The 13,004-nt window shown below is 43.4% G+C and overlaps 1 protein-coding gene across 1 annotated transcript in view; it reads left to right on the forward strand.

The window, feature by feature from the left end:
- The window catches only part of ABCB11 (ATP binding cassette subfamily B member 11), an 88,638-nt gene that overhangs the window by 27,205 nt on the left and 48,429 nt on the right, over positions 1-13,004 (forward strand). The window contains exons 6-11 of the mRNA XM_087709426.1: positions 2,630-2,717; positions 4,693-4,826; positions 5,830-6,001; positions 7,409-7,533; positions 10,199-10,373; positions 12,204-12,317. Coding sequence (XP_087565552.1) covers positions 2,630-2,717; positions 4,693-4,826; positions 5,830-6,001; positions 7,409-7,533; positions 10,199-10,373; positions 12,204-12,317 — 808 coding nt within the window. The remainder of the gene's footprint in view (positions 1-2,629; positions 2,718-4,692; positions 4,827-5,829; positions 6,002-7,408; positions 7,534-10,198; positions 10,374-12,203; positions 12,318-13,004) is intronic.

A 13,004-nucleotide genomic window follows, 5' to 3' on the forward strand; every position in this document is an offset into this window, starting at 1 on the left:
TCTGTTATGTGGCACTAGGAATTCAAACCGCTGAACGGCCGACCTTTCTGGTCAACAAGATCAGCATCTTAGCCACTGAGCCACTGCGTCCCTTTTGCTATGACCCCTACAGCAGCCAATAGAATACATGTTTTTGTACAGGAACAGTAAGCTCAAGTGCAAAGCCCAAAAGAAGGTCTGTGTGTATGTGTGTATGTATGTATGTATATATACTAATACACTAATACAAAAAAAAATGTAACAAAAAGGCAACAGTAAAAATATTGGGTTTCTGCCTGGATGGTCTCTTGTGACGAGCCGAAGGACAGAGAATGGAAGTAGTGATCTTCCTCCCACATTTGAGCATACCGGGGGTCGTAAAAATCTTTATATATATATAGCTGGTGTGTGTGTGTATATATATATACACACACACACACATACACACACACATACAAACACACACACATACACACACACATACAAACACACACACAAACACACACACACATACATATCCCTCACTCTCAACTCCAAGTGGTCAGCTACACCTGGACCATGTGCTTGGTGGTTCTGTCACCATTAAACCCTCTGTCCAATCAGCCTCTATTTTTCCAGTGTCTTTATCCTGGGTTGGAACTGAAGCAGATGGATATTTCTTCCAACAGTGTAATAATAGGCAATATCAGGATAGGCCACAAAAGAAATGCAGAGCAGGGGTGGGTTGCTGTCAACATTACTGCTGGTTCCCTTTGCGCACATGCACACTGTGTGTTACTTGTGCATGCGCATTGCCTTTGAATTGTTTTGTACATGCACAGACTATTATAAAATGACAAAAAATATTCTGGCAACAGCATGGGTGACTGGGGAACCAGTTCAGGGACATGGCCAGCCTGCCGTACCTGCTGGTTTGGCGACCCAGTCGCAATCTCCACTACCAGTTCGCCCAAACCGGTGCGAACTGGTAGCAACCCACCTCTGATGCAGAGCTGTATTTCTTCATGGCCCGTGTGTTCACCTTATCCTGATCAAAATTGAAATAGCTGTAGGTGGCATGATGTCTCCTTAATTATACTCAATTGACTATTTTCTTTTTGAATGTAATCTTTGAAGAAGGTTGGTCAGTTTTTGGAACAGAGCCATGCCCTTTCAAATCACACATTTTTTAATGTGAATCTAATTACAACAAAATTTAAAATGAATTTGAATTAATTGACTGCATATTGATTTTCAAGTTCTCAGGTCACCGTACTTACTCGGAAGCATCTTCTCTCCTTGCTGCCCCCAGGAAAGGGAACTGTAAAAATTGCATACCCCCCCCCCCATCTTATTGAATATATGCAAATACTGCCCTTTAATTTGTTAGTGAAATCAGGAGAGTTTTAATTCCTAAAACTGTAACTGCTTAAAACAGTGTCCTACTGTCATCATCCCATAAAGGTCTGAAATTCAAGAGTGTATAAATTTTCTGTAGCCTTAGGAAAGTGCCTGCTTTCACAGTGCAATCACTGGCATATGGTAATGCATATGGGTAATGCATGTTATTGGATATTTGGCATTTAAAAGCATCCTTGTCAGTATTGCCGTTTGAAATTAAAGCACTTTAAAAAAGAAAGAATTCTGATTATTTTTCCTGCTTTGCTCTTTATTTTTAAATAAATCACCCTTTAATGCTGGTGCGGAGTTACAGAAACAGAAAATGGATGGCTCCGTTTTGACAAACTGTCTATTAAAGTCATTTTATTTTTTCATTCTACGCTCATGCTGTGAATTATTCTGCCCTCCGTGGATTCATGAATGATCTTTGAGCAATCAATTCAGCTCCTGTAGTTGGTCCTAAGACAATTCCAGTTGCCGCACTATTCGTTCAGCCAATTTGATCCGTACATTTCAATTGATTCGCTAAAATGATAAACCTTAAAGGTAAAGGTGAAGGTTCCCCTCGCACATATGTGCTAGTCATTCCCGACTCTAGGGGGCAGTGCTCATCTCCATTTCAAAGCCAAAGAGCCAGTGCTGTCCGAAGACGTCTCCATGGTCATGTGGCTAGCATGACTAAATGCCGAAGGCGCACAGAATGTTGTTATCTTCCTACCAAAGGTGGTTCCTATTTTTCTACTTCCATTTTTACATGCTTTTGAACTTCTAGGTTGGCAGAAGCTGAGACAAGCTCACTCCGTTACACGGCGCTAGGGATTTGACCCACTGAACTGCTGATCAACAAGCTCAGCGTCTTAGCTGAGATAAGAGCCGAGATGGCGCAGTGGGTAGAGTGCAGTACTGCAGGCCATTTCTGCTGACTGCTAGCTGCAGTTCGGCAGTTCAAATCTCACCGGCTCAAGGTTGACTCAGCCTTCCATCCTTCCGAGGTGGGTAAAATGAGGACCTAGATTGTGGGGGCAATATGCTGACTCTGTAAACCGCTTAGAGAGGGCTGAAAGCCCTATGAAGCGGTATATAAGTCTAACTGCTATTGCTATTAGCCACTGAGCCACCGCATCCCTTGTAAACCTTAGAATATAACCTTGGAATTCCAAAATTATATCCTTTGCTTATATTTATTTAACCCCAAATAAAATGGGCTTTTCATGGGGCTTGGCTCTTGAGATGTTTCGGTCCTGATTAATTTTTCTTCTTTTCTTCATAGGTTGCTGGATATTGAAAGTCAAATGATCTATTTTGCAAGTTCCTATGCAGGAACAGGATTTGCTGTTCTGGTGCTTGGATACCTCCAAGTCAGTATTTACTTCTAGTCCTTCATTTCCCACCCCACTCCAGAAGAAAAGTCAGTTACCGTATTTATCAAAGTTTAAGACGCACCCCTTTCCCCTTCAAAAAAGAGGCTGAAAATCTGGGTGCGTTTTATACACTTAATACAGCATTTTTTTGCCTCCCCAAACCCTGCCTCCTTCATCAAAATGGCCGCGCATAGCTTTTAAGAGGTTTTCAGAGTGTTCCTGAGGGTTGGGGGAGGGCAGAAATGAGCAAAAAATGGGCAATTTTTTGCTCAATTTTGCTCCCCCAGCCCCCAGGAGCACTCCATAAGCCTCCTAAAGGCCTTGCATGCCACTGTTTTTGGGGGGAAACAGGCCCGTTTTCACGAAAAACAGGCCCTTTTTGCTCATTTTTGTCCTCCTTCCCGAGCACCCTACAAGCCTCCTAAAGGCTATTCATGCCCTTTTTTTTGGAAAAAAATCTTGGCCCGTTTTCGTGAAAAACAGGACATTTTGGGGAGGTCTGCAGAGTGCAAAAAAACGGTTTTTTAAAAAATTTGCCCCTACAAAATCTTTGTGGAAATAGGAATTACATGACTTCTACGTTTTGATCAGGGACAATTTTTTGTACTGCCTTGGAACTAATATCAGCTTTGGGGCTGAGGTGACTGAATAGACCAGGGGTGTCAAGCTGGATTTCTTTGTGGGCTGGATTGTTCTGACTTTGGCTTCCCAAGAGCATGAAACTGACTCCTCATCCTGATAAAACCTCTTTTATTTAGGTTAAAGGGAATTCCTCTCCAGCGAAGTTCCGGCCAACAATCTTTCACAATTACAGATTTTTATCAGGCTTGGAGAGCTGCCAGGCCGATATCTTCCAAACGCCATACTGTAGCAGCAATTACTTGGCAAGAAGTCAGGAACAGATCTTCACCCTAATGAATTGAACTTATTGTCTCCTGTAAACTCTCCTCCCCTTTCGCTTCTCTTTATTCACTATGGGAGGGGCCATTCACTGTCCACCTGTGCCTTTACTCCCGAGTCGGCCCTTGTTCCTTAGCTGTTCCCTTCTCCTGGCAGCTCTGTGCATGCGCACATCGAGAACAGGCTCCAGCTGTTCTTCTGCCCCACTGATATTCGACTCCAAAGGCAGCTGATAACTGTCTGCACTGGCTCCATCTCTGCCTCCAATGGCGAGCGCTCATCAGAGCCTTCCCCAGACTCTAGGATTGGCCCAACCTCCTCACTGTCTGAGTCTGGTGGGCCACAACATAGATCAACATTGTAGTTCTTCGCTGGCTGGGGGAGAATATAGACATATACAGCCTCCTGCAACACTCTGCCAGTCAAAATGGGGCACGAGGGGCTTTTTACCACCCCCGCATGCCCTGTTTTCAGCCTGAATGTCATCCTGCAGCACAAAATGGCCCCATTTTCGCTGGCAGAGTGCTGCAGGAGGCCGTCCAGCCTGAAAATGGGGCACTGTTTTCACTAGCAGAGACACCACAGGCCAGTTCTTTGCTATTTCTAGGCCAGCCCCATGGGCCAGATTTAAGCACCCAGTGGGCCAGATACGGCCTGCTGACTTTGAGTTTGACATCCCTGGAATAGACATTACTTTTCTTATAAAACACAGGGATCCATTGCAGGCCAAAAAAGATCCTTCAACATAATCTATCTATGCAGTTGAAAGAAAAAAGTCAAATTGAAAAGGAATAACGTGATGAAGAAAAACATTGTAAGGAGTTGGTCCTTGTTACGACACTTCATTTAATGGGCATTATGATATCACTGCAAAAATTGGCTTACCACCGGTTGCAAGATAATGGTAGCAGAAGGCATAAAATCAGCGCTAAGAATACTGAGATTATGATTATTTTCCATTTATATTACTGCCCAATCAGTTTGGCATTGTTTTTCAGTAATCAAGGAAAGTTTATCCATCTTCTAATAGTGTTTCTCCACCCCATCCCGCTCTTTTTGTTGTTGTTGTCAGATCTGTTTGTGGGTAATGTCAGCTGCTCATCAGACCCAACAGATCCGAAAAGCCTATTTTAGGAAAATCATGAGGATGGACATAGGCTGGTTTGATTGTACATCAGTGGGGGAACTCAATACACGGATTTCTGAGTGAGTAACCTGAGATAGCCACTGACAGGACTACATGCCAATAAACAGTCTCTGGAAAGTCAGGGAAGGTTTTAAAAAATTATTTCTGTTGATGTTGATAGGGCCAGCCCTGCCATTACCACCTGCTTGAGAGGCCCTGTTTCTTGCCAATATTTCACAGGACCATTGAGATGTCAATCTGTGTGTGTGTGTGTGTGTGTGTGTGTGTGTGTGTGTGTGTTTGTGTGTTTCAGCATAACTCTGGAATGCCTTGAGCAATTTCAACCAAACAGATGACTTACTCTCTGGAAAAAATACTGTGTGGGGTAAAACACCCCTAAAACCCCTCAGGGTGTGTGTTCTGTTAAGATACAGCCTGTTGTGCCTTAAAATAGCTTCTACTGTACTGCCATAAAATGGCTTCCACTGTATAGCACAGTGGAGTTGCCATGATAACTGCTTCACAGTATTCCACAAGGGAGCTCCCTCTGGTAAGGGGGAAAATCCAACATTAGAAATTAGGTTTGATCTGTACATTTCCCCCCTATAAATAAATACCCAGGCAACACCAGGTTATTGGATAGTGTGTAATAAAAATAGAGACAACCCTAGATCTGGCAGAAAGTGGTCAAATCACATGGAGCTAATCTGTTTTGCTAGATGGTCAAAAATATCTGAGAAGCGTCCATTTGGCCAGAAGAAATATGATCCTTTCAACCTCTCTCCCGCCCCCCCCCCAATCCTGTCAGAATTAATCTTTCATAGAAAATTCCAGCAGGGCAAAATACTTGGAAATGTATAAGCCCTTCTGCCTGCACCGAGTTTAAGGTTAATCTTATATGCAGGAAACAAACTCCTCAGATAAAAGAGTGATCAAATGAATAACTACCACCATACATCATCCTCGTCCACATCCCTTCCCCCCCGCCCCCGTGAAAAAGGAGCGATGATCATTTTGTGCGCATTGGGAATTGCAATGAAGGCCCAATGGATCTGCTGCTTCAACTTTTCTTGTTCTCCACAGTGACGTTAATAAAATAAACGATGCTATTGCTGATCAAGTCGCAATCTTTATCCAGCGCTTCACCACCTTTGTTTGTGGATTCCTGCTAGGATTTGTCAGAGGCTGGAAGCTGACCTTGGTTATTATTGCAGTCAGTCCTCTAATTGGCATCGGAGCTGGCATAATTGGCCTGGTATGGAAGAATGTCCTTACTTATTGAAAGAGCTTACTTAAAGGGATTTGGGGATATGTGGTGGTGGTGGTGGGGAGATTCCCCCAATTAAGGGAAGTTGGGGAAAGATTTCTAAGTTATGGACCATTTCAGGAAGTGCCTTGGTAACCCTCCATCATACCATTTACTACTGCTTTTTTAAAAAAGTTAGCAGCCATTTCTTTGGCACAATTTCCTAGCAGTAATTTTTGTTGTTCCTTATAAGAACTGATAGGTGGGGCACCTCAAGGAACCATTGATTTGCCATTTCTTTATTCCGGAGAAGGAAGAAAGCAAGGAAGAACTGACCCCAAATCATTTAGCGCAGGGGTCTCCAAACTTTGCCACTTTCAGACCTGTGGACTTCAACTCCCAGAATTCCTCAGCCAGTTGGCTGAGGAATTCTGGAAGTTGAAGTCCACAGGTCTTAAGGTGGCCAGGGTTCAGTGGTGGGATGCAGGTGGTACGTCCCGGCATGGGTGTACCGGAGCCTGCCCGGAGCACTGGATACCATTCAGGTATGATGCTCCAGAGGTCCCACCCGCCCGCCCGAGCTCCTTACTGGTCTTTTAAGTCTTCGGGGATTCTGTGCATGCGCACGGCATGTACAGCACCTGTGGGATGCTCCGCTGAGCAGCTGGAACATTGCAGAGGCTCGTGGAGATGCTAAGACGCATGCACACGCTGCACACGTCCATGTGGACTCTTCCAGGCCCATTCAAACTGTACTGGTTGGAACGGGATCCGGAACCCATCACTGCCAAGGTTGGAGACCCCTGATTTAGTGAACCTCAGGCCTAGGGCAGGACTAGAACTCACAGTCTCTTGGTTTCTAATCTAGAGCCTGAACCACCACTGGCTTCCATATGCATACAACATTTTCTTTTGTTTCATGCAACCAAGGGAGAGAACTCTTGATGTATGACAGCTTATATTACAGAAGGTGGAGTCACCTTTCAAGGACCTCACGACTCTTTGCTGCTTCATACGTCAATGCGGAGTCAGTGTTTCTTGTTTAATCAACATGGTCATCACCTTGAATTTTTGTCTCTGCAAAGGCAAGCTTTTAACTTATCTCAGCTGTACTTACACAGAAGTTTTCCACGAAGCCAGAAGGCTGGAGAAAAACTTCCTAACAAGCAGATTCTCCAAAGGCACAAAATAGGGTGCTGATGTTTCATTAATTAAGTAATTTAGTTAGACCAGTGGGTTTTTTTAAAAAAAGTAAAACCTGGCCACTTAGAACCTCTCAGAATGGGAGTGAAAGTTCACCCATCTTAAACTGGCCAAGTCTGAAATACGCCGAGTTAGATTTTGGCCTGTACAACACCAACCTTTAAAAAGTGACTTTGTGCCACATTCATTCTTCTTGTTTTTGTTGTGTTAAAGTCTGTGGCAAAGTTGACAGGTCTAGAATTAAAGGCTTATGCAAAAGCTGGGGCCATCGCTGATGAAGTGCTCTCATCGATCCGAACTGTGTCTGCATTTGGAGGAGAGAAAAAAGAAGTTGAAAGGTTGGTTGCATTATATATCAAGTTTGTTTCTGAGCACCAAAGAAGTCAGCTGAATTGAAACAGGCCATGATTGCTTAAGGGCTAAACATGAATATTTATTGTGACAATTGAAAACAAGCTCTTTCTAGCAGTAATAGACTAAAGCTGTGTCTAGGAAGACACTGTGTTTTTATTCTAGTTTCTTGTGCTAGATGCATGAAATGGAAAGGCTTCCTCAGATTTAGCTGCTTTGATTGTACCAGTAATATTATACAGTTGGCCAAGTATTAGATAGGTGAGTATTAGTGATGGGATTCAATAATTTTTACTACCGGTTCTGTAGGCGTGGCTTGGTGGGCATGGCAGAGGGAAGACTACTGCAAAATCCCCATTTCCTCCCAATCAGCTGGGACTCAGGAGAAAGAGAATAGATGGGGGCGGGGCCAGTCAGAGGTGGTATTTACCAGTTCTCCAAACTACTGAACATTTCCGCAACTGGTTCTCCAGAACTGGTCAGAACCTGCTGAATACCACCTCTGGTGAGCATGTGTGCTACCTGTCACACAGCCTTCTTAATTAGACTAGCATCAGATGTGATGGTAATTATTCTTTTGTTGCCAGTATCAAAATTTTCTTAGCTCACCTGGAATCCGCCGAAAACCAACTTGTGCTTTGCCTCATGTGTGGTGCGGACCTAGAAAGCAGCTTTAATCTACATGAATCCTGTGGTGCCCTTAATTCGCTCTTTTGCAAAGTGGATGGCTTCATCCATTATGCTTTTGTAAGAACATGGAGTTAGTTAGCTTTGAATAATGCAACAGCCATTAGGGAAACATCTACTTAGCCCAGAAAGATAGGAGAGTGTGTGGGAGAAACTCAACTCTCCTCTGTCTTGACTTTCTTTGTGATAAGTGTGAATGAGAAATAATCTCTCCCAGACTTACTTTATTGTTATCTCTCTATATAAAAGGCAAATACCTTTCACTCATCACAAAACCTGCAGAACCATAAAGCCTACAAACTTGAAATTTGGCACGTATGTTCCTTTTGACTTCTAGATGCTCACCAAGAAAGGATTTTTTAAAATGACCATCAGATCATTAGAATTTCTTATACATTAATTAACACACTTTGATGCTAAGGAGTTCTACTCCCCCTCCCCACCTGAAAAGAACTCTGCTCCAACTGCCAGTTACCTTATATTAACATGTTCTGATGCTAAGGAGTTAGACATTCTACTCCTGTTTCCAACCTGAAAAGAATTCTGTTCCAACTGCCAATTGCCTCACATACCGTTACCTCAGTTCAAACTGGCAGATGTTCCACATCTTCACTCAGGAGCGGTCTGAGGTTCCTTACAGTACTAAACGTCGGTATCTCACCAAAATGTCCACTTATGGATCTGCTTCCGGACTCAAGGCAGCAAGAATGATGTTCTCTTATATGTTTCAATCACCAACCACCACTGAGCCAATTTATCCTGCATAGCCCAATCACATGGTTTCATCATGAAGCATGGGTATCCAGCTAGTATAATGTAATAACAAAGTAGAATGGTAGGCCTAGTAGAAAGTAGGCCTTATGGTGTCTGGTTCCTACCTGGCCCATAGTGCTAAGCCAGAGGTGGGGAACTATGGACCCTTCATGACTTGTGGACTTCAACTCCCAGAATTCCTGAGCTGGAAGTTGAAGTCCATAAGTCATAAAAGGGCCATAGTTCCCCACCCGTGTGCTAGGCAATGGGTATTTGACCATAGTTTTTGATTAATATGTGCAACAAATAAGGTGGTAAACCAAAGGCTAGTAACCACAATGGCTGAGCATATGCTAAACCAAAATTAAACAGATCACATTATGACTTAGCCTCATATCAGATGTGGGTTGCTGCCGGTTCAGCCTGGATCAGCTGAACCGGTAGTAGCAGTGGTGGGAGGCTCTGCCCACCCACCTGGACTCTTCTGCGCATGCGCAGAAGTGTTGCGCGTTTGAGGGAGCACACCCGAACCGGTAGTAAAAAAAATTAGCAACTCAGCTCTGCCTCATATGCAAACCTAGTTACTGATTGGTCAGCAAATCATCAGAATTTAGGCAAGGTGTCAAGGTTCCAAATAGCATCCAAAAGTACACCAGAGTCCAAGGCAAAAAGTATTGCTCAAAGTTCCAATTTATTAAGAGAGCCATGTTGGCACATCTGGGAAAACCTGAATCTGAAAGCTTCCCAGTTTTCCCCACCAGTTGAAAGTTCAGGATCTTGCCCCCACACCCACAAGTCCATCCCATGGTCCAATCTTCCACTGCCATGCACGGTCAGGTGCAGAAGTGAAAAGACAAAGGATGACCTTGGCTTTCTAGAAAGAATTTTGTTATGGCTACATAGCATCCAACTCCGTACAATCTCCCCTCCCATTTTCCCACAATAGAAAATGCATAGTAGAATAATAGAAAGTGTGGCAGGCCAAAGATCCCCCCAAAAAAGATGGCTGCAGGCCGGACACAAGGTTCTTTCCCAGCCTTTCTTGGAAATGCAGAGAATGGGCTATGACACCACATGACAAGCAGTTTTCCTATAAAATATCCCAGTACTTATTTTTCAGCAATGAACTCTAGCAAGTGATCCTTCATTTGAATCAATCAGAAATTGTGTTTTTTTTAATGTCCTCTTTTTTATTTTTCTTTCTTTTTACAGATACAACAAAAATCTGGTGTTTGCTCAAAACTGGGGGATCAGAAAGGGAATCATAATGGGATTTTTCACAGGTTACATTTGGTGCATCATTTTCCTGTGCTATGCGCTGGCCTTCTGGTACGGCTCAAAACTTGTCCTTGAAGACAAGGAATACTCTGCTGGCACCCTTTTGCAGGCGAGTGCTTTCTACATCTTTTCCTGTACTTCGCGCAGAGTCATTTAGATATGGGGAGAGTCGGCAACACTCTCTGGAGCCAATATTTTATAAACTGAATATTTTTTTAAAAAAAATGGTAGACCTCTGTAGATATCACTGAGATAGCCATTTGCTTGGACCCCCCAAAATACGAGAAGAAACCCATCCATGTAGGTTTTCCTATTTTTTTTCTTCCTGCCGCAGTGTCCAGTGTTTCCAAAAAGGATTGGTGACAAGCCAAAATGAAGTGAAATTTGTAGAGCATAGATATTGCAGAACCTTTCTGCTGACACCCGGTATGGGTTGGATCTAAGCCCTGAAGAAACCAAGTCAGTTTCACTCTTTAGAATGTGGCTCTGGTAGGGATGAGTCCCTGCAGCAAAATGTTACAGCGCAACATGCCACTGTTGGCAGACTCTTTCCATTTTAATGCTATGCAAATCACTAAAAGCACTGTCCCCTTTGGGGACAGAAATGAGCCATCTCTTTTCCAGCTGTAAAAGCAGCTGTGCCTTTTGTAAAGTCCATGCAGCTGCTTCAGAAGTGATTCCCAGATGCTCTCATGCAGAACCAGTTGACTTCAAGCAAATACTTCTTTCTCCAACCTTACTTAAATCCATATCCTTTTTGCCATTGGTTCTTCTCATCCCTGCTGACCAGTAGCCTTCCGTGCTTGCTAAGCCTTTCTACTGTAAATACATCTGTTTTTTTGAGTTGGGGAGGTGTTTCTTTCTTTTTCTGAAGATGCGTTTGAATTTCTGTAGGCCTTGCAATTTAAGCTGATTAATGCTTCCGTGTTGTGTAGTGATACACAACAGACTCAGTAAATTAGCTTATTAAAATAACAGAATAGGATGGGACCTTGGAGATCTTCTAGTCCAATCCCCTATTCAAGCAGGAGACCCTATACCAGGGATGTCAAACTTGCGACCCACATGTCAGATGCATCACACACTGGCCACCCCCACCCCCATTTTAGCAAAGGAAGAAAAGTCGTGATTTGTCATTTGACGACAACATGACACAGCAAGTTTGACACCCCTGCCCTATACTATTTCAGACAGGTGATTGTCGAATCTCTTCTTAAAAACCTCAAGTGATGGAGCACCAGAGGAGGGTTGCTGCCGGTTCAGTCCAGAACGGGCAAAATGGTAGTAGTGGTGGCGGGAGGTTCCGCCCACCCACCTGGACGCGCATGCGCGCATCCATAAGCGAACTGGTAGTAAAAATAATAGAAACCCACCACTGTGGCGCACCCGCAATTTCTGGAGACAAGTTGGTCCAGGGATTAATTATTCTGTCCGGGAACGTTCCTTAGTTCTAGATTAATACATAGAATAATACAATTCATACTCTCTTAATACATACCAAGTATTTTCTAGACCTCTAAAACTTGGCTTTGAATTAACAGTCCAGTCCAGAGGTGGATTGTTTCCGTTTCAGCCCGATTTGGCCGAACTGATAGTGGCAGTGGTAAGAAGCTCCACCCACCTCTCTGCCCGTGCAAGAGAGTACTCATGCGCATGAGCGAACCAGTATTATGGTACAAACCCAACACTGGTCCAATCCCAGACTTGAAAATTGAAATAGCTTCCTTAGGTTGGAAGGTAAAAGAATCACTCTATCCCTTTAATTCTATTCCTATTCCTACCTTCCGATAGAGAGGAAGAGGATCCTTGATGTTATTTCTCAAAAGAACAAAGTATTTTATCTGCCTTCTACTGTTTTGGGGCATCTATAGCTACCGATTGTAATTTAGTACTGGCGTGCAGAAACTAATTCTCTCCCCCCCCACTTTATCCTTCTCAGGTTTTTCTCGGCGTCCTAATAGGTGCCTTAAATCTTGGTCAAGCGGCCCCTTGCTTGGAAGCCTTTGCAACAGGTCGAGGGGCTGCCACAAATATATTTGAGACAATAGATGAAGTAAGTAACCACTGATTTGCTTTGGGAGAGTTTCAAGGAATGTAAGCTTAACTTTTGCCAAGAATGCAAATGAGAAATATTACAGTGATTAAAAGAAATTGATTGCAAGTTAAAGCAAACCAGTATCCTGCCTTGGTATTTACAAAGAGTGCAGTCATCCAAGTGACATTCCTAAGTGATTTTTCTTATGAATATTCAGCTTCTCACTGCCTGCCCCACTCTGTCTGTCAAAGAGGGCTATACTTTATAAGGTACCTGATCATCAAGAAAGGCAGTGAGACAATTTTGCAAATTAAGTGGTTTCAGGAACTCAGTCATTCTGGGCCCTCGGGCGTGTGATTATAAGAAAGAAAAGGAGGCCAGAAGCTCGGGGAAGGAAATGAATATGTATAGCACTGCCAAGCCTTCAGAATTTTGCAAGGACAAAAAAAATAAAACACTCATTAAATCTTTCCCACAATAATTCTGCAGATGCCAACAAGCTATGGCTGCAAAAGCCAATAATATTCCATTAGTTTTATTCCTTGCTTTGCCAAAAAATAAGAGTGGAATGCATATAAATAGACAACTCTGTATGTTGAACAAAGCCAGCGTGGATGGGTGGTTAAGGCATCAGGCTTGAAATTAGGAGGCCATGAGTTCAAGTCATGCCCGGGGCACAAAGCCAGCTGGGTGACTTTTCGGCCA

This window comes from Thamnophis sirtalis, unplaced genomic scaffold, assembly GCF_051295495.1.
Source record: "Thamnophis sirtalis isolate CommonGarterSnake01/CBP01778 unplaced genomic scaffold, rThaSir2_p1.2 scaffold_1, whole genome shotgun sequence".
NCBI lineage: Eukaryota > Metazoa > Chordata > Lepidosauria > Squamata > Natricidae > Thamnophis > Thamnophis sirtalis.